Source organism: Epinephelus moara, chromosome 4 (genome assembly GCF_006386435.1).
Source record: "Epinephelus moara isolate mb chromosome 4, YSFRI_EMoa_1.0, whole genome shotgun sequence".
Lineage (NCBI taxonomy): Eukaryota > Metazoa > Chordata > Actinopteri > Perciformes > Serranidae > Epinephelus > Epinephelus moara.
The window spans coordinates 23,196,018-23,218,585 of record NC_065509.1 but is presented as its reverse complement, the minus strand read 5'-3'; the positions used below and the strand labels follow the sequence as shown (position 1 = coordinate 23,218,585).

Below are 22,568 nucleotides of genomic sequence, written 5' to 3'. Positions count from 1 at the left end.
GGAGGAAGACAAGCTGTTGTCTTGCAGTCTTGGTGATGTTGTCTTTGTGTCAAATCTAGCTCAGATGATCGCTGATGTGAACTCTGAGGAGCCTGAAGCTGCTGATACTCACCACCACAGTCCTTTTGGTGGAGATGGCAGTGTGTCCCTCTCCCTGTTGCTTCCTGTAGTCCACAATCACTCCTTAATTATGCTGACATTGAGAGAGAGGTTGTTGTCCGGGCACTAAGATGTCAGGGCTCTTACCTCCTTTGTGTTATTGGCAAACTTAATGACAATGTTGGAACTGTTGGTGGTCATGCATGAACAGGGAGTACACAGCCTGGGGTATGCCCGTTAGGAAGCTCAGGAAGCCCCGAAGCCCATCACAGAGGGCAGCACTGAGCCTCTGAGTGTGATGACGAGCTTGGAGGGCGCACTTGTATTGAATGCTGAACTATAGTTAATGAACAGTGGTCTCACATATGTTCCTCTNTCTGAGTGTGATGACGAGCTTGGAGGGCGCACTTGTATTGAATGCTGAACTATAGTTAATGAACAGTGGTCTCACATATGTTCCTCTGGTCCAGGTGGGAGAGGGCTGTGTGCAAATTGAAGAGCCACTTTACAGAGGTCAATTGGGCCTGCTAAGCACTTTTTAAATGTCACAGAGAGATGGAGAGGATGTTTTCATTCAGTTTGTCACACAAAAATACAGCAAAGTGTATAATCAAACTGAGAGGTGAAAGAATCAGCTGTTCTGATTGTTAGACTCAAAAATGTTTGACGCTGACATGATTTGAACATGCAGCCTTCTTATCTGGAGTCAGATGCGCTACCGTTGCAGTGGAAGGTCAGCTATTATAAGCTGTGATAGCACTTTTAAAGGGATGGAATGTAAATGCAAAGGCTATCACCGCAGCAGGATCCAAGACCGAACCAATGTGTTTTTTGCAGACAAGATATTTCCTGCTTTGTTACTTTGATTTTGGTGGTGAAGAGTGTTGTTTAACACTGTCGCCCCAATATTAAGTTGAAATCTGAAGACTACAAATGCCAAAGTATATGATAAATATTATTCCGAAGGGCAAGTGCTCTGCCAATAAACTATTCCCCTCATGTTCCCATCCAGTTTCTGCACCTAATTTTGAACCACTCTGAACATTTCGACCAAAAATAAATTGCTTCTGGTCCAGAAAAGTTTGAACCAAGCTCAAACCAAGGTTTTACTCAACCTTAAGTGTAAACTGTGAATTCATCAGAGGGTGTTTAACATTCTAAAGGCTGGAAAGACAGGATGGAGATGCAACAATAGAGATGTACAGTAAGAATTCATCGGGGGAAAAAAAGCCCGAAGTGGTCACACTAATAGCTGGTCAAGGCTTGCTGCTGGATAAAAACTAATATCTGTAATGACAGAACAAAAGTTTGCAAGTAATCAGTGTGATCTGCCATCACTATGACTGTTTACTTTTGTTGTGAATTGTGCAACGCACCCTCCACTGATAACACGTCCTTGATTACTGCTCAAAACTGTGGAAAACACAGGCTGTTTTGCTAGATAGCACTAGGGTTCCAAGGGCCCTGAGCAGAACCAGTTCAAAAATCAGAGCTAATTTGGTAGAAAAGGGGTATTTTTGGACAGCACAGTATTGATCATAGATTAATATCCTTTTAATATCCTTCATGCTCTAAAAATTGCTTGGCAGACTTGGCTTTCCAATTACAATGCCATCCCTATACAGTGCCATTACAGCTTATAAAACTGACCTTGTCGCACAGTTGAAGAGCATCTGACTCCATATCAGTGTTGTGTTCAAATGACATCAGGGTTAAACACCTACAAAACTCTTTTGAGTCAGTAGTGACCATATCTTGACAAGACGCTGGAGGTGTGGGGGAGCGATGGGTGAATATGACACATAGACTGTGGCTATGCCTCGCAGACAGCCTGTCACCCAAGCGACCCCACCCTGATATATGCATAACTTAAAGTCTTAATAAGTTTTCAGGTTCTCTGTGTGCCTTGCTGTGTATTTATGTGACAAATATATAAAAAAAAAACATCCTCTCCATACTCTGTGGTGTATATAAAAGTGCTTAGCAGACCCAGTTGACCTCTATAAAATGCTGCTTCTGCTTTAGGAAATAGACCTTGTGGCGCAACGGTAGCGCGTCTGACTCCAGATCAGAAGGTTGTGTGTTCAAATCACATCAAGGTCAAAACAAGCAAATGTTCCAACCAACTTTTGAATTAGATTTACAACAGGTTCTGTTTGATAAAAAAAAATCTGATGATAGATCAGAATGTTACGTATCAATAAATAAAAAACATATCAATAAATACTTAAATACATTAGAAATAAAAAAAATAATAAATACATGATCAAATAAATATGTAAATAAATACAAAATTCATGAATGAAAATATAAATATTTCTCCTTCTGTCATTGATTATAGCATCTTTACTTGATCCTAGCTGAGGTTTCCAAATAATCAAAGAAATCACTGCTGACTAAGGTGTGTGATATAGCCTTATGTCTAATGTCTTTTTTTAACCATCTTAAATCCTTGTTAATGTAGTGTGTCTTTGTCAGTTTAGGCATACCAGCACACCCAAAATATTAAATAGCACTCTCCACCACCATCACCAAAATACCATATTAGGAAATATCTTCTGTGTAAAAAATATCTTGGCTCAGTCTTGAATCCTGCTGCAGTGATAGCCTTCAGACCTGTATGCCATCCAACTGAAGTGCTTCCACAGCTGGTAGTCTGAGACCCTGTGGCGCAATGGTAGTGCGTCTGACTCCAGATCAGAAGGCTGCGTGTTCAAATCACATCAGGGTCACTCAACTTTGTGGCTACCTTTCAATTAACAGATAGTTAAGACACTTCTTATTAAGATTAATAATCAGTAGAAATGATTCTTTCAGGCTGATTTTGCTGCCCAGTTGACCTTTATAAAGCGTCACTTCTGCTTCTCAAAACAGACCTTGTGGCGCAACGGTAGCGCGTCTGACTCCAGATTAGAAGGCTGCGTGTTCAAATCACGTCAAGGTCAAACAGCTGTTAAGCTCTGAATCCCCCCTTTGTGTTCACAGGTAGGCTCTTATGTCTATGTGTGTTCGTGGTGGTTTTTGTAGTTGGCGTTGGACGGTGGTGGTGTGTGACTATGAGTCACTCATCGGGTCCATGTCATTGGTTCGACATCCCATTAGTCCAACTGTCCGCGATGCTGAACGGCTCGCGGCGGGCGTATGGTGCGCCGCGACCGGCTTGAGGCGGAGCAGGCTCACGGCTTATGTTTGTCACTTTATTTTTCATCTTAACCCACACCATGATCTTTTCCTGACCCTAACCAAGTGGTTTTTGTGCCTAAACCTAACCAGACCTTAACCACAGGGCATCATGATGATTTCGGAACGGACTTCAGAACAATGAGTTTAATATGGTCGGAACAATGGGATGTCGAACCAATGGGCTGTCGAACCAATGGGCAGTTCCCCACTCATCAGGATATGGACATTAACTCTCCTGCTAGCTAGCCTTGTCGATGTTTTCAAATGTAAACATCAGTGAGCATCGAGGAAAAGATGGAGAAGATGGGCACCAGCTGAACGAGCATCCTGCTAGCCATTGTACAGGCCATTGTACAGGCTGGTGCTTTTCAATAATGATTAAGGACTGGTGTGACAGTGGGAATGCTCGGGAGAAGCAACCATCTAGCTGCCTTGTTGAGGTCAGGATGTGTGTACAATTAAATCATTACACAACCAAAAACCATTACCAGAACCATCCACAGACATGGACAATTACAAAGCAGCATCAATGTAAGAAGACGCAAAGACAGACTAAACTACAGTGCACAAGTTAAACGAGCTGATGGGTTCACATTTTACTGGAGTTGTACCTTGAATAATTCCATGTGATGAATGAATGATGGATTGATTTATGTGACAAATTAAATGAAAAACCATCCTTTCTATGTTCTGTGGCATATAAGAAGTTTGGATCTTGAATCATCCCTCTAAAATACAATCACCACCTTTAAGTGATTCAAATCACATCAAGGTCAAACAGTTGCATCTTCCTGCAGCTTTGTGATCAGTGTTTCACTGTGCGTGATGAGTTCATAATTATTAATGATTCATAAAGAACACTGACAACAAATTGAGATGATGTCTTTCATCTTTGTTTGAACTGTCTAAAAGTTTTAAACTGTGTGTTCTGCAATGTGAGACAGTGAAAAACAATGACCTCATACCAGGAAGCTGCCACTTTGATGCATCTAGTCCAAGAAGTAGAGCACAACAGGAAGAGTGGTTCACCACAGCACATTATAAACCGAGGCATGCAAGTCAGCTTCTGATGTGGACATGCACACACACACACACACACACACACACACTGAGATAAGTGAGTAGAGTGACTGGTATGAGGCACTTCACTTAAAGTAAAGACAACAATTCGAGATGATGGCAAAAAATAACGACAAGGGCAATCACACCATCATTTGACTCCACCCATGGACACACACACACACACACACACACACATTGTATTGCCCTCCATTACAATTGTCCTCATAAGCACGTACACGTAACTCTCTCAATATCTCCTTTGTTTTCCCTGTTCCCTTTAACAGTATCAAACATACAAAGAGCAACAGATGCATGGTCGTGCTTGAGCAGGAGGGAGTGGGACAGATACACAAGAAGGCGTTGACATATTTATAGCCCCCCAGGACTTAAGGGAGGTGGAGGAGAAGGATGTGGGGGGTAAGAGAAGATAATGACAGACAGAGTGGGAATAAAGATAGACATTTATTTTTAAATCCATCTGTTTTGTGTTGAATGAGGAGATACACTGTTTGGCTAGGATGCTTAGTTGAGAAGCTGGACTAGTCTTAGTTAACCATGTCACCTATCAACTTTATATGTATGTGCCACTTGAATGTTTCATGATATGAGCTACAGGACTGTAAAGAGGGAGGACAAAAAAAGAGAGATGGGAAACCATTTGTGGAGAAGCTAGATAATGGTAGACAGGGGGAGTCAAATGGGAGAAGAAGGTGAAGGTCTCAGTTGATGCTGCACTGAAAATAAGGCAGACAGAGGGGACAGGTATTCATTGGATATCATGTAGGCTACTACTCTTACTTACCTTTAATGAAAAGGTTCATTTTCTTTGGTGTCTTTGGGGAGTTATGTGCTGAGCAAGAACTATCCTGGCACAGATTCAACAAGCTAGATATAACTGATCGGTTAGCGAGCTTTAAAGGTGCTGATAGGCAGATTTTGTTTGTGCTAAGCTAACCTTTTCCTGGTTGTAGCCTCATATTTACCAACAACATGAGAGTGGTATCGAGCTTCTTTTCTAACTCTTGGCAATAAAACGAAGAGGTGCAAATATATCCAAAAGAACATTTTATATTAAGAACAAAAAGGAAGTGTGTCTGTGAGCATGTTTAAAGGACTGTATGCATGCACCCACGTGTTTAAGATGCGTGTGTGTACAGCCGCGGTTTCCACAGCAGACGCAGCTGTCTGGCCTGTTGGACTGTGCCTATGTCACTGTGACTCTATTTCGGGACCCCGTGTTGTTCCAAAGGTCAGATAAAGAAGCATAGGCATCCTCACAAAGCAGAGGGTGGAGGTGTCGGGTGAAGAGGGGTGAAGGCGGATATCCACAAACCAACACACACATCACAAACAGGGGGGGCAGTGCTGACAGAGAGGGGGAGACATGGGAGACAGGGAAGGAAAGTAGAGTGGTGAGAAGCAGAGAGTGAGACACTGAGCAGGCTGCCTGTGAGGAGGATTCACCTCTGACTGAATGAAAACTTTCTAGGGAAGGTAGAAGTGATCATTTGAGAGTCCCAGGGTGTTAGTTTTTAAGGAAAGTCTGATTTGACCTTTGATCCAGTGGATAAACAGACATTTCTGGACATCATGGATGGAGAATCATCCAATAAGGAGGCATCTGGGTCCGCAGAGACGACCGCTCAGACTGACACCAACAACAACAACAATCTGGTCTGTGTTTTTTTTTTTTTGCTTGATACATTAAATTGCACCATAAACACGTTTTACATTTGTAAAATCCTCAATGACCGGTGTGACTACGTGTTCCAGGAACAGGCAGTGAGTGTATTTGTGGCTGTGGCAGGTGTTGTGTTCGGACAGCAGGACAGTTGAAGTGGTTTGGGTTGAATTCTCTGTGCTACACCTGTTCATACTCCTGTAGAGTACACACAGAGACACACAAGTTATGCAAAGTAATGCGCATGCACACACACTATGGAGTTTCCTATTCCCTCTGATGAGTCACCGGTGCGAGGCCTGACCTGGTGTGACTTTTGCTGCAGTGACATTTTACCAGATATCCAGTATGTCAAACATGATTACATTCATCTTTAAAGCCAAAACTTTCACCGACTGATGAAGTGATGACACCTTTTCATTCTAAAATTTATCAATGACACTCATGAAGACACTTAAGATCACACTCAAGAAACTATCTAAATGTCGAGAGCCAGAGGGGGTTTGCTCATTGATTAGTTCTGGCTCAAAACTTTCCTTTGGGATAAAGCTGATCTGTCAGGTTCAATTTAAAAACTACAAAAGGCATATTTACTATCTGAAAGTTCAACCTCTTAGTTGTATTCAGATAACTGAGATGCTCATCAAATCCCAGCGTAGAGCTTCAGGTCTCACATTACATTATGCTCTTTGGTTCGAGGACCACGTTATCCCTAGAGTGAAGTGTAGACACTAATTTTAGTACATCTTACATAATGTTAACTCACAATCATAAATCATGCTCTTAGTAGTTCGAACAAGACTGTCACCAGATTGATTAAAACTAGTCTGTGTTTGTTTGTTTGTTTGTTTGTTTGTTTGTTTGCTTGTTTGTTGTCAATGTTTTATTTATAACCATAGTGAAACAGAAGCAGGGTCAGGCTTCTAGTGTATGTCCTTCAGTTGATATTAATACATTTTGCCTTAGATTATTTATGTCAGTATTATGTGGGAATAGTAAATATCTCAAACTATTCAAGTGATAAACCATCATTAGTTGTTTACTGGACATGGCTGGACACTAAAACTCTTCATTAGCATCCAGACTAATGAACAAAATCAACAGTAACCATATCCATAATAAATAAATGAAGTGAAACAGAGGTCATGCTCTGTGTGAATGGTCTTTTATATTGGTTTTAGCTACAGCTGTACTAATGGACGGATTATCAGACAATGGGCCCCTGGGTGTTGATATGTAAAGGGCCTCACACCTCTCTTGATAATGGTCATTTGTTGTCTCTTTGTACTCCCTTTTGAGTCTTTTTGTGGTCATGGTGCATCTCTTTGTAGTTATTTTGTGTCCCTTTGAGGTTGTTTTGAATCTCTTTGTAGTCATTTTACCTCACTGTGTAGTTTTTTGCAACTCTTTGTAGCTGCTTGTGTGTCTTTGCAACTCGTTTTCCTCTCGTTGTGGTCGTATTGTGTCTCCTTGTGGTCACTTTGCATTTCTCTGGAGCCGTTTGATTGACTTTCCAACAAGAAGTGTTAAAAACTTCGGACAGAGGCTATGGTCCAGGGGGCCTCCTGGCCCTTTGGGCGTGTGCCCACAGGCACATTTAACTAACTCCATACTCTCCTGTGGCCCAGTCAGGCTTATTTTAGATGATCTCCATGTGACACATTTATGAGTGGACAGGTGATGTAAAACCCCTCTTGGTCTAATGAGAATAAACTGTAAAAAAAAAAACAATAATAATTGACAGATGTGTGACACATCGCCCTTCCAAACATGTTTTAGTCTCCCATTTGGAAGATAACTTCAACAAGAAATATAACTGTGGCCAAGGGAGAACATATTGGAAATGAAAATGAACATGACAAGCCAATATCCACACACCTTCCAAGTAAAAATCTCGATATATTTTCTAGATATTTTGGCCCAATCCCATGAATACATAGGTACTGAAGATAATCCATGAGCATTCACAAGTAGCTTGGAAAAAAACAACTTTAAACCTTTAAACCACATATCATGTCTTTCCTCAACAGATGATGCTGCTCATTTATCACAGATATGGTTTGATTTGTTGTGATGCATTATGATGAGTGTGGAATTTCAGTCATGTGGTACAAGCTAAATTTAAGGAAATTTTACAGTAATAAAAAAAGGGATGGGTGAGGATGCAAGGGTGACATTCATGTAGCATATGTAACGTACATTGGATCGCATACTTCCATTGACAGTGTCCCAGTGGTCCTCTAGCCCCTTATCGAAGTCTTTCAACAGGCAGGCTGCCCGTTCCATGTTTAGTAAGTCCAGGTATTCATTCAGCCAGGAGTCCCTTGAGAAGTGGCTGCTTCACACTCTTTACAGTTTAGAAGAATTAGTCTCCAAAATCATTGTCCATCGAAAAACTCTAACATAAGATGTATCACTTCTAATCAGAGTGTTTTAACAGATGGACAGTCGCAGAGCAAGTGGAATAAAGAACCTGAGTTGCCACAGTAATGCCTGCATAAATTTTGATGTTTGCCATCCATCTTGGATAATCTGGATAATCTTGGTAATATATGCTCTGCACAGAATTTTATATGGAATAATCCTAAATCTCACATTTTAGAAGATCTCAAAGCCGAACCCCAAATTATGTTCCACTGGGAAGCAGTCAGAAATGTATTTAGGTCATGCCTCCAAGCCAGCTGGACAGAATATGCATTAGGGGCAGCTATAGACATTAAGTTATAGATATCTATGACCACACCTCTTGCCAGGGTTGCCTTCTTTAGAAGCTGATCCTGCTCTTGACATGAGACAGGAACTGTTCTCTCTTCACATTTCTTATTTAGAATAGAAAATAATTGGGCATGTGTTAAGAAGTGAGAGTCAAAGAGGCCAAACTGATTTTTAACAACCACAGATGTGTTAAATTTTACAGTTTATATGTAGCTGATGTTTCAGTTTCATTTTGTGACAGTGCTGTGGCCACTGAGTGGTCAGGTTTAGGCACAAAAACACTTGGTCACGGTTAGGATACCTCATGTTTAGGCTTAAAATACCTAGTTTTGACACCACAAACATGGCTGCAAATGTCTTTATGTGTCATTAAAAATACCCAGTGGTCTGTCGTTTAGCTGTCTGACTTAGGCGTCACACCATCCACCATACCATCATCCTCCTTAATGAGAAACTAGGCTCATACACATGTAATCTGAACTAAGTCACTCTAGAAATGTTAATATAATACGTGTGAAATGTACAAATGTGGTCTCTCTGTTTGCAGAAATGGATGATGCCAACATTGTATCATGGTGACAAACATGCATCAACCTGTTTATCAGACAGTATTTGCAGATGGATTTGTCACATCACTAAACTCTGTTTTACACTGTGTGTCCTCCAGACAGATGAGCCAGAGCTGGAAGAGAGTAAAGACCCAGGGAGAGAGCCTCCAGCAGAGGAGACACCGGAAGGTCAGGGAGCAACAAAGGAGGGGGAGAAGGAGGAGAAGGTGAAGGAGGATTCAGTACCAGAGCAGGGAGGAGAAGAGGAGGCCAGCGCTGGAGACACAGACAAGGCCCAGACAACTCCATCAAAGCATGTTGACGGTGACGCCACAGAAGCTGGACAAGATAAAGACAAAGCCTCTACTGATGTCATCGTGAAAGATACTGAACCAACAAGCAAAGAAAAAGATGGAGAAGGAGAGAAAAATGAAGACAAGAAAGGTGAGCAGGTGGAAGAGGTCAAGAGCTGTGAGACTGGGGGAGAAGGAGAGGACGTGACGGACAAAAACAAAGAGAAAAAGAAGAGTAAAACAGAGGAAAAGGCAGAAGAAGCAGAAAAAGATGTGAGTGAAAAAGCAGCAAAAGGGGCAGAGAAGAAAAAACAAGTCGAGGAAGTGAATGTAGAAACAAAAGACATAGGGAAGCCGGCAGAGGTGGAAAAGCAAGCAAAGCCCAAAAGAAAGAGTGGTCCTCCCTCCTCTGCTCTCTCACGACCGAGACAATCTGCACGCTCTATAAGGGCAGCCGCTAGAAATGACATCATTGCCAAATTCCAAAAAGGTGCACCAGAGTAAGTCATCGTACGACACCCAGTACCGCAAATAAGTTAAAGTAAATATAGTCTGATAAAGGTTTCATTAGAAATTGTACAATGTTGTGATGTTTTAGGACACCAATAGCCCGCAACTTCAAAATTCAGAAGTCAGCATCAGCTGGAGCTACAGGAGCTACTATCAAACAGAAGATTCTTCACTGGTGTCAAAACAAGACTCGCCGTTATGAGGTGAGTCCAACACAACAGTCTTCATCACCAAATTTGTTGTCTGGATTTGGGAAAGGAGAACTTACAAAACAATATAACTGAGCCTCGTTGTAGATGTGCTTTGCTCTGTCCGCCTTTTTACTGTCATGTACGTATGTGACCTTTGACCTTTTAGGGTGTCGAGATAGAAAACTTCTCATCATCCTGGAGTGACGGAATGGCGTTCTGTGCTCTGATCCATCGTTACTTTCCTGATGCTTTTGACTTCAGCTCCCTGAATGCGAAGGAGAGGGAGAAAAACTTCACTCTGGCCTTCCAATCTGCAGAGTATGGAGTATTTCATTTTCTCCCCTTTGTTTCTTTTATCAGTTCAGTTCTGATCGTTACTGTCCCACAAGAAGAAGCTTGTCTTGCAGCATAACAGCATAAAACATTAACACTATAGCAACACATTCAGACAATTAAAGTTCTGGTACTATACACAAAATATATAATACAATAACAACATTAAGAATGAGGAAAGCACTACGCTCTGCAGGGAACCAACAGCAGTTTTTAGTGTATTAGAATTAAAGCAGCTATAATAAGTGTTTTTTTTAAACATAACACAACATATCCTTATACAACAGTTCTTATGATGTCCTATGAATTAGTGCCCCATGAATGACGTTATGTCCTTAATGTAAAGTTACATAATTGACATAAAGTTATGGAGGTTAGGTCTCCAGGGGGAAAGTCCTGTGTATTGTGACCTATCCACCACCCCAACCTGCCTCCTTACGAACTCCTCAGGACCGCTTCCTTGTGCACTCCCATAAGCACATTGGTCAAACGCTCGCAGCCTTCCAAAATGTGTCGGTTATGCACAAATTATTGGCTCACGATTACATGGGATATGTACAAAGCTTTACAGGGCTTTATCCTGAGTTTCACCTCATTGTTGCTGTAGGTTGGAGCTGTCCAGGCCACAGCTTTACTACTTAAGTTCACTGTCACTGCTGTCACGGAGCAGTCAGCGGGAAAGTATAGGTTGTACATTAATTCTTCAGCAATCTCGAAACCCATCAGTTATCAGTCTGATGACGTCAAGCATATTCAGGAGATCCAGTGAAGCAAGCATATATATGCGCCAAGACTTCCTCTTCTGTGTGCATCTCATTCCAGCTAATCTATATAAAAAGTTATCTGCATATGATTGGTCAATATCACTTGGACTACAAATAGAAATCAGAAAAAACCTGCTCAGCACCGAACAGCAGACGGACACAATGAGCAACTGGCTGGTGAACATAGTGGAGAATTTAGGAGCTAAAGAGACAAATATTTCTCTCAGCAGTTGGTAGAGACCAAAGACAGCTAAAAGAGAGTGCATATTGGACTTACATTCACTAGATGGCCAGAAACATGACTCCAAATGAATGATAATGTTGCTCATAACTGTTGGATGTGTAAATAAGCAACGGCTTGCTACCGTGTTTGCCATTTCAACATAAAGGGTGATGATATTTCAGTGTTCATAACTTGTCTCCGCTTCCCCCATGTTGCCAAAAATGTAGGTTTAACAGTGGTTATTGCACATAAGTGACACCTCAAACCTCTTGCACCTAGTTTTCTCAAACCTGTATCTGACTGGAGGGAAGGATGTCAAATTCCTTGGAGAGGATAGTTTAAATTGACTATTTTACTCACTACCTTGACAATGTTGCCCCATTTATTCCTGTTTTGCATATTTAAAATTACTGTACCAGTAAATCAGTAAGAAGGTCAGGACTCTCTCTAAACATCTAAGTAGTTACTCTATGTCACTGCTTTGTCTCACCTCAGTTTTCTCCTTTCCTCTGTCCCCTCGTCACCTCCCACTCTCTCCCACTCTCAGGTCCCTGGCCGACTGCTACCCTCTGCTGGAAGTGAAGGACATGCTCATGATGGGCAACAACCCTGACCCCATGTGTGTGTTCACATACGTCCAGTCCCTCTGCCAAAGCCTCTCCAAAATAGAGAAAGAGAGGAAGGACAAAGAAACAGCGGAGAAAGACAAAAAAGCTGGTGATGAGGGAGAAGAGAAGAGAGAAGATGCAGCAGGAGAGGTGTCACCGGAGAAGGATGAGGGAGAGTCTGCTGAGATTGAGATGACAGAGAGCCAAGAGGAGAAACAGGAAGATGTTGAAGAGGCAGAGGCAGCTGGCGAGGAAGAAAATGCACAAGACAGCTGTGAGACGGAGGGAGATGGAGGAATGTTAGTCAAGGCAGAGTCCTAGAAAAATACTGATGGCAAACAGAAAGACTGAAAAGACCAAAAGTATTGCTGATGGTTGTGGTACTTCAATGAGTAGCTGAAGTCTTAGTCTGGTGTTGGATTGTCCACAGGCAATGTGATGTTAGTTATCTTTATGTTTGTGTGTTTTTGTTGTTGCATATGTTTGTTTTGAGCATATAAAGCAGAAATATTTAGTTCCACTATTTGCCGTGTATTTATAGAAAAAATGAATTAAACAATGACCTTGTGAATTGGAAAGTTATTTGTGCAACAAGAAACTATATGGTGCATGTTGTGTATTCACAATTCACAATGGCAATGGGTTGTCTTTTTGCCAAAGAGACAGTTTTTGTAATAATAATAATAATAATCATAGTTATAGGGCTTTACAAAAAAGTTATACTATATTGGACAGAAGCAAAAGATGCTACATATGAAAAAGTAAAACAAGTTAAATAAAGCGAAATAAAATATAACTATCAATAAAATAAAAGTTAAGAAGTGACTTACAGATAAATGTGAAATCAGGCCACAAACCCTGTACAAGTACATTTATATTAGTAGTAGGTCTACACAAATTAGCCTATATTACACTTTAAAGGGAAGTCTAAAGCATTACAATTAAAGTAAAAGAAATCAAAGTTATGAGGTTATAATTTACTGCGTACACGAGACGTTTTGCCTGAAAATATTTTTATGAACGGACTTTAAGCCAATTAAGGTTTCTACTCTTTGTTGTATAGCCTACCAGTAATAAAACTTTTGTTGTTTTATGTTGTTCAAGGGGGAATCAGAGGTCTATTAAGAACAGAATTGCCCCCCAATCAAAATAAATAGCAATGGATAACCAGCTATAACAAAGACTGGCTGACAGGTCTTTTAAAATAAAGACTACACAAAAAAAACTAAAAAATACAGGCAGAACACGATATTAATACCTCACTGAAAATCATTTTGAAAAGTTTTTGATAAAAATAAATAAATAAATAAAAAAGTCTACACGAGTAAAACAAGCCTTTTTAATGTAGTTATCTCTGTATAGTTAGGCTACTGACTCTTTACCTCGAGGTGGAAGTAGTACTCAGGCCTTTTACTGAAATGAAAGTAGTAATACCACCGAGTAGAAATACTCTCTTATGAGTAAAATTCCTGCATTCAAACTTTAGTATTAGCATAAAAATATACTTAAAGTACCAAAAGTCAAAGTACTGTCTATGCAGAATGGCCCATTTCACAATAATGGTAATAATACTATTATAATTATTAATGCATTGAAGTATTCATCACTTTTCTATTGCACCTTGTAAAGGTGGAGCTCATTTTACTTACTTTATATACTACTGGTCACCTTAACCTGTAATCATATATCATAATGTATTAGTTTAACAACATAAATCTGCAAAGTTACTGAGTAAAGCTATCAAATAAATGTAGTGGAGTAAAAAGTACAATATTTGCCCCCCGTATGTAGTGGAGTAGAAGTATAAAGTAGCAAAGAAAAAAAGAAAATACTCAAGTAAAGTACAAGTACCTCACAATTGTACTTAGGTATAGTCAGTGGCGTAAGGTAGTGACAATGGACCCTACTGCACATTATCGTGCACATATCATCTCCTCACATGATCAGAGACTTGACAATGGATGACATCAACATACATATTACCTAGCAATCATCATTGCATATCTGTGCAACAAAAAATACCAAAGAAAGTAAGAAATTCAGAAATTATTAGTTTAACAATTCTAAAGTTTATTTATATTTATAGGATAGTTTATTTATACAACAGTTGATTTATAGTAATAGATTAAGGATATGGTTTTGTTACAGATGCCGCTGACTATTGAAAAAAGAAAAAATAAATATGACAGAGATGAGTTTGCCTTTTTCGCAGACCCAGAACACACTGGAGGGACTATATATCCCATCTGGCCTGGGAATGCCTTGGGGTCCCCCAGGAGGGGCTGGAAAGCGTTGCTGGGAAGAAGGGCATCGGGGGTGCTTTGCTTGGCCTGCTGCCCCTGCAACGTGACCCCAGATAAGCAGATGAAAATGGATGGATGGATGGATGGATGGATGGATGGATGGATTGGACACATAGCAAATGACACTGTTTTTAATTTAATGAGAGTTCTTCTTTGAACACAGGCATATTTTCAAGGTGGCAATCACCCATAAGGGCCCATCCTCCACCCAATACATGGTCGGAGGGCCGTCTCTCCGTGGGCCCCCCACCTCACGGGCCCCAGAGCAACCTCACTGTCTGCACTGTCTATATTTACGCCCCTGGGTACAGTGCTTCAGTACCTAATTACTTTCCACCACTATTAATATCTATTCATTAGGCTATAGGTCAAATATAATTAGTTGTGCCTTTAATAATAATTGTTATTGCCAGTCGATATTACAGCCAAGGTTATTGATCAGATTTTATTGTATATCAAATATGAACACTGACCTTAAGAGGCCGTGAACCAGGAAAACGTGAACTAAAGCTGCCCCTGCTTTATAGGGATTACGGTAACGAGCGTCATGCTACCGGAAAGGCCATTGTGTTGTCCCTTTTGTGAGCTAGCTCCGCGGTTGTGTAGCGCTGTTTTCCAGCATATTTCTCGGCGGCAGCAAAGAGAAACATGTCCACAAACATGCCGCCGGCCAATTTGAACCTGGAGTCGCAGCTTTTGTCCATAATGGATGTGCTGGTGAAAGCGGCGGTGACAGAAATCAGTCAGCTGTTCTCGGAGAGCTCGTCGTCTCTCCGCCTGCATTTAACCCAGAGCCTGAAGGAAAACGAAGCCCTGAGGATGAGGATGAAGGTGATGAGGAGTGAGCTCTTCTCCCTCAGGCTGCAGACCAGGAGCAACCGGCCGGCCAGCCGCTTCTCCCCGATCAGAGGGAATATCCCCAAACCACGGGCTAGATCACAAGGTAACGGAGTACTTTCACTTTAAAAAATACTTCATACTCGAGTAACAAGTAACGCCCCCCCCTCCTGCAGAGCCACTTTTTAAAGACCCACAGAGTCCAACCAGTCGCTTTTATTTTAACAACAACGTGCTGTATAAGTTTCTTCAATGGTTCTCCTGCAAAAACAAAATGTCTATAAACTACTACTAAATCTCGGCTGCTCTTTATGTCGTCTCATCTACGTCACCACGGCTTGCCCTCGTGCCCTGAAGGTGATGTGTCTGTTCATGACATATGAGCTTGATCTGAGTCACTTCACATGACATGTTTATGACTAGTGTACTAAAGTTAGTTAGTATATGGGTAATTCAACATCTAATCAAACACTGACTGTCAAAACATCTTAAATTATAAGAGTTACAAGTGTGTATGAAGTGTGTGTACAGTTTTGTGTATGTGTTTCCATTACAATTAAAACTGCAACCCTAATTCATAAAAAAGTTGGGACACTGTATAAAACATCAATTAAAACAGGATTGAATGATTTGCAAATCCTTTTTGACCTATATTCAGTTAAATACAGTATAAAGAGAAAATATTTAATGTAATTGTTTTCATCTTCATCACGTTATAAAAAAGTTGGGACAGTTTATCTCTGGGTTACATCACTATTTCTTTTAACAACACTCAGGGAGCATTCAGGAACTGAGAACACTAATTACTGAAGTTTTAAAAAGTGAAATTCTTTCCCATTCTTGCTGCTCAACAGTCTGCGGTCTCCTTTGTCATATTTTGTGCTTCATAACGCACCGCACATATTCAGTGGGAGACAGGTCTGGACTGGAGTCAGGCCAGTTTAGCACCTGCACTCTTTTACTACAAAGCCACACTGTCGTAACACGTGCAGAATGGAGGCTTGGCATTGTCTTGCTATACTAAGCAGGGACCTATCTGATAAAGACATTGGTTGGATAGCAACATGTTGCTCCAAAGCCTACATGTACCTTTCAACATCCATGGTGCCTTCGAAGATGTGCAAGTCACCCATGATGCCATGGGCTCTAACACACCCCTCTTCCATCACAGATGCTGGCTTTGAACTTTGCACTGCTAACAATCTGAATTGTCCTTTTCGTCTCTGTCCCAGAGGACATGACGTTCATTATTTATTTCTAAAAACAGTTTGAAATGTGGAGTCGTCAGACCACAGCGCAACACAGATGAGCTCGGGCTCAGAGAAGTCAGTGGTGTTTCTGGATGTTGTTGTTACATGGCTTTCACTTTGCATGGTAGTCTTGACTTGCATTTGTATATGCAGCAACAAACTGTTTTTACAGACAATGGTTTGCCTAACTGTTCCCAAGCCCATGTAGTGATATACTTTATATAATGATGTCGGTTTTTAAGGCAGGGGCAACTGAGGGATCAAAGGTCACAGACATGATGTGTTGGCTGTCAGCTTTACCCCTTAGATTTCTCTAGATTCTCTGAATCATTTGATGATATAGAGTGTAGATGATGAAATCCCCTAAATTCCTGCAATTGTAGATTAAGAAATGGACTGTTGGCTCACAAAGTTTTTTGCAGAGTGCTAAACCTTGCGCCATCTTTGCTTGTAAACTACTGAGCCTTTGGAGGATATCCCTCTATACCTGGCAATGATACTTAATTCTGTTAATAATTAACCTGTTCACCAGTGTAACGATCCACACAGGTGCTTTTTTTTGTAGCATTCCCAGTGTTTTGTTGCCCCCGTCCCAACGTATTAGGGACGTGTTGAAGGCATCACATTCAGAATAAGTGTATTATTACAAAAAACAATGAAGCTTATTAGTTAAAACATCAAAAATCTTGTTGTTGGATTGTATTCAACTGAATATGGGTCAAAACGGATTTGCAAATCATTGCATTCTATTTTTATTTATGTTTGACGCAGCATTCCAAGTTTATTGGAAGTAGGGTTGTAATTTAACTCGTTATAAGAAGTAGCTGTCGATTAATTAATTCATTAAGTGATTGACAGAAAAACAAATATTTAGATTGAATTTCACTATCAGTGGTCCTGAAATTTTGTCTTTTTCTTTCCTCCAGTTGTCATTAAGCCACCAGTGGCTCAAAAGACAGTTGGGGAAGCTGCTTCGATTTCTCTACAACCGGAGAACAAGACTTCCTCCGCTGCCACTCAAGTGCAGGTGAATAAAATACAAGTACTTTGAGATACTGATAGTTTTGTTTGACATTTTGTTTGCTCATCATGCATATGTCTCTTTATTGGTTAGTGTGCAGATGGAGAGAGCCCAGATGTCATCCTGATCAAAGATGAGGACGACGTCGGAGGATGTGGGCCCATTGTAGGTGAGCAGTCAACAGATGCGACAGCATGACTCACAGGCAGAAGCTAAACAGATCGGTCTTAGAGTTGATAGTTGCACAGATTAATTGTTGGTTTAGCCTTTTCGGGAGATTTGTTGACATAATTAATGAATGAGGAAACATAATAGCAGAAAATAGACTGTATGTGTGTGTCACAGCTGGAGGAAGATGTATCCTGCACCAGAAGTTTAATGGAAAGCATTTCCATTTTGAGGTCAAAACCTGCACTCTCAACTATAAAACAAGAAACAATTTAATATTTGTTTAAGTCTAAACACTGCACACTGACAAGACAGATCATCAACACTTGTATAAATGACTAACATCCCAAATTACATCCCTGGTGTTGTTATTTTTATAGTTAAATATCTTATTAAACAAACTTTTTATGCATACTTCAGTGTATTGAAACATATGTCAGGTTGGGTAAATGAGTAGGCTTTCAGGGTGATTTATTACATCACAGTGTGCAGTGAAACTAGATGAGTGGCATGATTCATCCATGACACACAACTGTTTAAAGTCCAGCACTGGCTGATTCCACAGTAGAGGAAGGGCAGTTTGGGTAGACGTCACTGTGCTCATTATTCTAATCTTAACTATGTGTGTTAGTTTTTGGGTATGCATCCTAAACTTGTAGGTAGTGTGTGCTCTGAGGTCATGTTGTTGGGAGCGCTTATGAAGTGGCCTCACTCCAAGATGGGACAGGCTGCCCTGTTGGTGGTGCAAGGGTGCCTTATGAGGTGTGCACTGGGTATAAGTATAGCCTGTACAACTTCAATTCGAATGCTGTGTTAAGTTATTTTTTCGTTGCTCTATAGTTGTATATGGAAGGATGTATTGTTTTTAACGCAAGCCTATGTGATGGGAAAGGGTACCTTTGTCATCTGTGACATGTTTTACTATTGTTTTTGCAGTGTATGATGCTTGATATGCCTAATAAATGAAATAAAACTTAGAGTCAACACTTTACAATCACATCATGTAGATTGTCTTTTAGCTTCTTAATATAAATTATGCCCACAAATAATGTTGTGACTCATAAGTCCCAGTCTAAAAGTTTCATACACAAACACTGATTCATAATATCATTGTGTGATTTATCTTTTTAGGTCAGGATGACTTTGGAAACCACAGTACGCAGGGTGGAGTTTCTACACGGACTCAGAATTTAGAGTCCTCCTGCCTGACAGGTGATAATGAGGACCTGAGAATCGTGAGTGTTCACGGACGAGGGGAAGGGCCTCTGCAGGATGAGAGCGACACCCTCTTCACTGCCTCTGAACTCCAGGCTTTTAGCTCTTTGTCTCCCGACCACAACGTCACCCATGACAGTCTCTTGAATTTCACCACTGGTGCCGGTGACAGAGCCCCGATGAGAGGGATGCAGGATAACAGAAACAGCCAGCTGGAAAGAAATCATTCCACCCAAATGGCTTCAGCAGCAGCATTGAATCCTGCATTAAAAACACAAGTAGTAGGAGGTGATAATCAAGTGGGGCACCCGAGTCATGTCAGCCAGTTCACCCAGCCGCAGAACGTCTTCCCTCATGGCATCAACAAATCTCTGGACTGCAGCTTCTGCGGCGAGCGCTTCCTCAACCGTGAAGACCTGATTGTGCACAGGGCAAGTCACACCGGGGAGTCGCCCGCTCTTTGCACCTTTTGCGGCAAGTCGTTCGTCAACAAGACCACACTGAGCATCCACATGCGCATTCACACCGGGGAGAAGCCGTATGCTTGTACGCAGTGTGGGAAGCGCTTCACGCAGAACGGCAGCCTGAAGATCCACCTGAGGACTCACTCTGGGGAGAAGCCGTACACCTGCAATCAGTGCACCGCCAGCTTCAACAACCCCAGCAACCTGCGCAGGCACATGATCACACACAACTCTAACGGAGTGCTCTGACCATGAACGATACATAGATTTAAAAACTTAACATGGAATTTTACATTTCTTCAGCATGTTACTTTTACTGACACTTGTGTGTATTTGGGGAATATGTGTTTCCTGTGGCAGCATCTCATCTTCTGGTCCTTTTGTCTATATAGTTTAGCCACAGCGCAACTTGTCAGGTGTTAAAAGTACTTAATGAACTACAACTACACCAATGTATATTTTTTGACAACTTCTCAGTAAAATAAATGGACTGTTGAGGTTCAAATAAGGACACAAACAAGCATCAGCTCTGTTCAGTATAAAAAGACTTGCATTCTTTTAGTTCTAGGAAAACCAGCAATAGGTAAACAAGCTTCAAAACTAAAATTCCTTTTTATTTATCTTTCCTGGCTAATGGGATTTTTTTACTGTTTGAAAAGCAGAAAAACGTATGCCTTATTCATCATTCGAGGAAAATATACAGTACCTTAATTTAAAGCTGGGGTAGGCAGAAATCTTGAAATGGCAAAAAAAAAAAAAAAGAAGCATAATTTGAAAATACACCCTCCGCTTGCAGCTTTCCCATCTCTGTCCTAAGCCCCTCCCACCAGACGACGATGGCCATATGCACGCACTTTATTCAGTAACCCAGTGTTTCCCATGCATTGATTTATTTAATTTATTAATTTTACTGTAACATTAAACACAGCGCTTTCTCACACCCCCTCCTTGCCCCAGTCCTTCTCCGTTTATCATACGACAAATGAGACAAGAATTAGCTAGCTAACGTTAGCCAGCCCAGCGTCCCTTCACCACGCAACTCGCCACTGTAGACTGCTTCCTTGGGAGGAGAGTGGGCCGCAGCTTGGGAGATGAACCTTCAGTCGGCAGCTGTTGTGGCTCATATTCGGTCAGCACTGGCTGGATTTAGGTTGCTGCGGCCGCTAACTGGGGGTCTGTCTACAGAGCTGCTGCCCACTCTCCTCTTGGTTCTTGGTGGGTTGTAGCTGTGGGGAGTGAGGCAAAGGACACGCTGGGATTTCATGCTCTAGCTCAGTGGTCCCCAACTGGTCCAGCCATGGGGTCCAGATTTCTCCTCAGTCATGAGTTCAAGGTCCACACATTTTAATATATTCAGCATCATACTTGCGTTTGGCCATGTCGTCGAGCTAGTTTGCTGTCTCTGTCATGTAGTATCGGTTAATCACTCTACAGCTGGAAACAGCACTTCAAAATAAAAACTCTGTGCCAGAAATTCACTCTACTTTAAAATAAAGTGTGTTTTGTACAAACATGATACATTCACGAGTCACTTTTGGTCCATTCAGAATGGACCCATTTCTGGAGTGTTGGGAACAACTGCTCTAAACAACAATAACTACATAAACATGAACTTGAAGCTGCAGCCATAAGCATTTTGCTCCAGTCAGCAGAGGGCTAAACTTCAGCAACATTTTCTCTCGATCTCTGAAACCCTTTGCTTATATTGACACATTTTATTTAGTTAACAGTCAGTCTCTCTTTGAGATTTTCTGTTTTGAAAAGTCTGTCTTCCTTTTTTGGGTTGCTTTGCAGTGTAGGCAGTTTTTGCAAATGCTGGAGTTGCAACTTTCTCTATAGGAGTCTCTGCCATTGAGTCAGGCCTTCACCAAAGGGACGTGCATGCAACAGCCAATAGGAAAGCCCTCTCTCTCTGAAATGATCTGTGATTGGCCAAAAGTCTCCAGTCAGGACTGTGCTAAAGTTTAGTGTTCTCACAGACCACTTGAATTACAATATGCTCAAAGTTTATTATGAAGTTTTTGTCTAATGATGCCAAAATTAATCTGCCTACCCCTGCTTTAAGATAAATTTGACAAATGCTTAAATCTTCTTTACCCAGACATGATGAACTCTGTTATCACCTGTAGCTCAGTGTAATCATTCAGTGTATACATTACGCTCATTATTACAGACCCTCACAGTTGTTATCTTGACTTGTCTGACAGCAAGAACTCCTGTAAACTGTAGCAGGAGGAAACCATGTGGTGGTACGTATTGCCTTAGTGCCCAACCCTTGGTACACTTAAATGTTGTATAAGTGCTAATCTTAAGTGTTTTCAACTGTTTTGAAAGTTTTTCAGATCACACAGTTGACAAAAATTCTCAGATACACTGGCTAAATTTTAAATGTGGATTTATAAATCTAAACATTAAAAATTATGAGAAAAATATGTGGCATACCTGGCATTTACCTGTCTTACATTTTCATATGTGCGTGTTTCATTTACAAGGAAACTACCTCTGTTGTCTCTGTTGCCGCTCTCTTTTCCTCTCTTTTGTACTTCCTGATAGTTTCAGACTGGGCAATAATCAATGTAGTGTGGATTCTGTCTGTGGATTTGTAATCTGGATTTGCAAATATGAATAAATACAGAGGGTTTTTTTTAACAGTTTTCAATGTCGGACAAGTCTCTTATCATTTTACACCTCTAGGGTGCAGCATTGTTTTTGCTCCCAGTGATTATTGTGACTCAGGTTTGCTCATACTGTAGCACCGTGGGGGGACTCTTAAGGAAACGGGGGGAAATTCCTTGCATTGTTCCTCTTTCCACCCTGCCCACACTAAAGTATTTTTTATCAAGATCCTACTTGTTTGGATTTGGTTTCACCCAAAGATCTGTAAAGGCATACATATGTTAGAGATACTAATATACAGAAGGAGTAAATGTATAGTATTTACTGTAATATCAAAGAGAGAACTTAAAGTTTGGCACTTCAGAAGTGCTGCTGTGTTGCAGTGATGCAGTCATCCCTAAATAGTCCAGTGGTGAGGCATGATTCATATAAATCAAGTGATTGCAGAGGCTGTTTGCCATCAATCTATTTACATGCGGAGGAT

General features: G+C 41.0%; 2 protein-coding genes and 3 non-coding genes across 5 annotated transcripts; all 5 read left to right on the top strand.

Annotated features, from left to right (window-relative positions):
• The first annotated feature begins 2,130 nt into the window (after positions 1 to 2,130).
• Positions 2,131 to 2,202, top strand: trnaw-cca (transfer RNA tryptophan (anticodon CCA)). The gene has a single exon. It is a non-coding gene; the product is annotated as a tRNA-Trp (tRNA).
• A 557-nt stretch (positions 2,203 to 2,759) lies between these two features.
• trnaw-cca (transfer RNA tryptophan (anticodon CCA)) lies at positions 2,760 to 2,831 on the top strand. Its single transcript has one exon. It is a non-coding gene; the product is annotated as a tRNA-Trp (tRNA).
• Positions 2,832 to 2,972: 141 nt separating this feature from the next.
• trnaw-cca (transfer RNA tryptophan (anticodon CCA)) lies at positions 2,973 to 3,044 on the top strand. The gene has a single exon. It is a non-coding gene; the product is annotated as a tRNA-Trp (tRNA).
• A 2,663-nt stretch (positions 3,045 to 5,707) lies between these two features.
• smtnl1 (smoothelin-like 1) lies at positions 5,708 to 12,782 on the top strand. Its single transcript, XM_050042166.1, has 5 exons — positions 5,708 to 6,018; positions 9,408 to 10,081; positions 10,180 to 10,294; positions 10,449 to 10,600; positions 12,150 to 12,782. The coding sequence occupies exons 1-5, from the start codon at positions 5,935 to 5,937 to the stop codon at positions 12,529 to 12,531; spliced, it is 1,407 nt and encodes a 468-aa protein (XP_049898123.1). The 5' UTR covers positions 5,708 to 5,934; the 3' UTR covers positions 12,532 to 12,782.
• A 2,236-nt stretch (positions 12,783 to 15,018) lies between these two features.
• On the top strand, positions 15,019 to 22,122 carry LOC126389311 (gastrula zinc finger protein XlCGF53.1-like). Its single transcript, XM_050042924.1, has 4 exons — positions 15,019 to 15,456; positions 17,527 to 17,627; positions 17,715 to 17,790; positions 18,921 to 22,122. Exons 1-4 carry the CDS (start codon positions 15,162 to 15,164, stop codon positions 19,715 to 19,717), a joined length of 1,269 nt encoding a protein of 422 aa, XP_049898881.1. The 5' UTR covers positions 15,019 to 15,161; the 3' UTR covers positions 19,718 to 22,122.
• Positions 22,123 to 22,568: the final 446 nt, after the last annotated feature.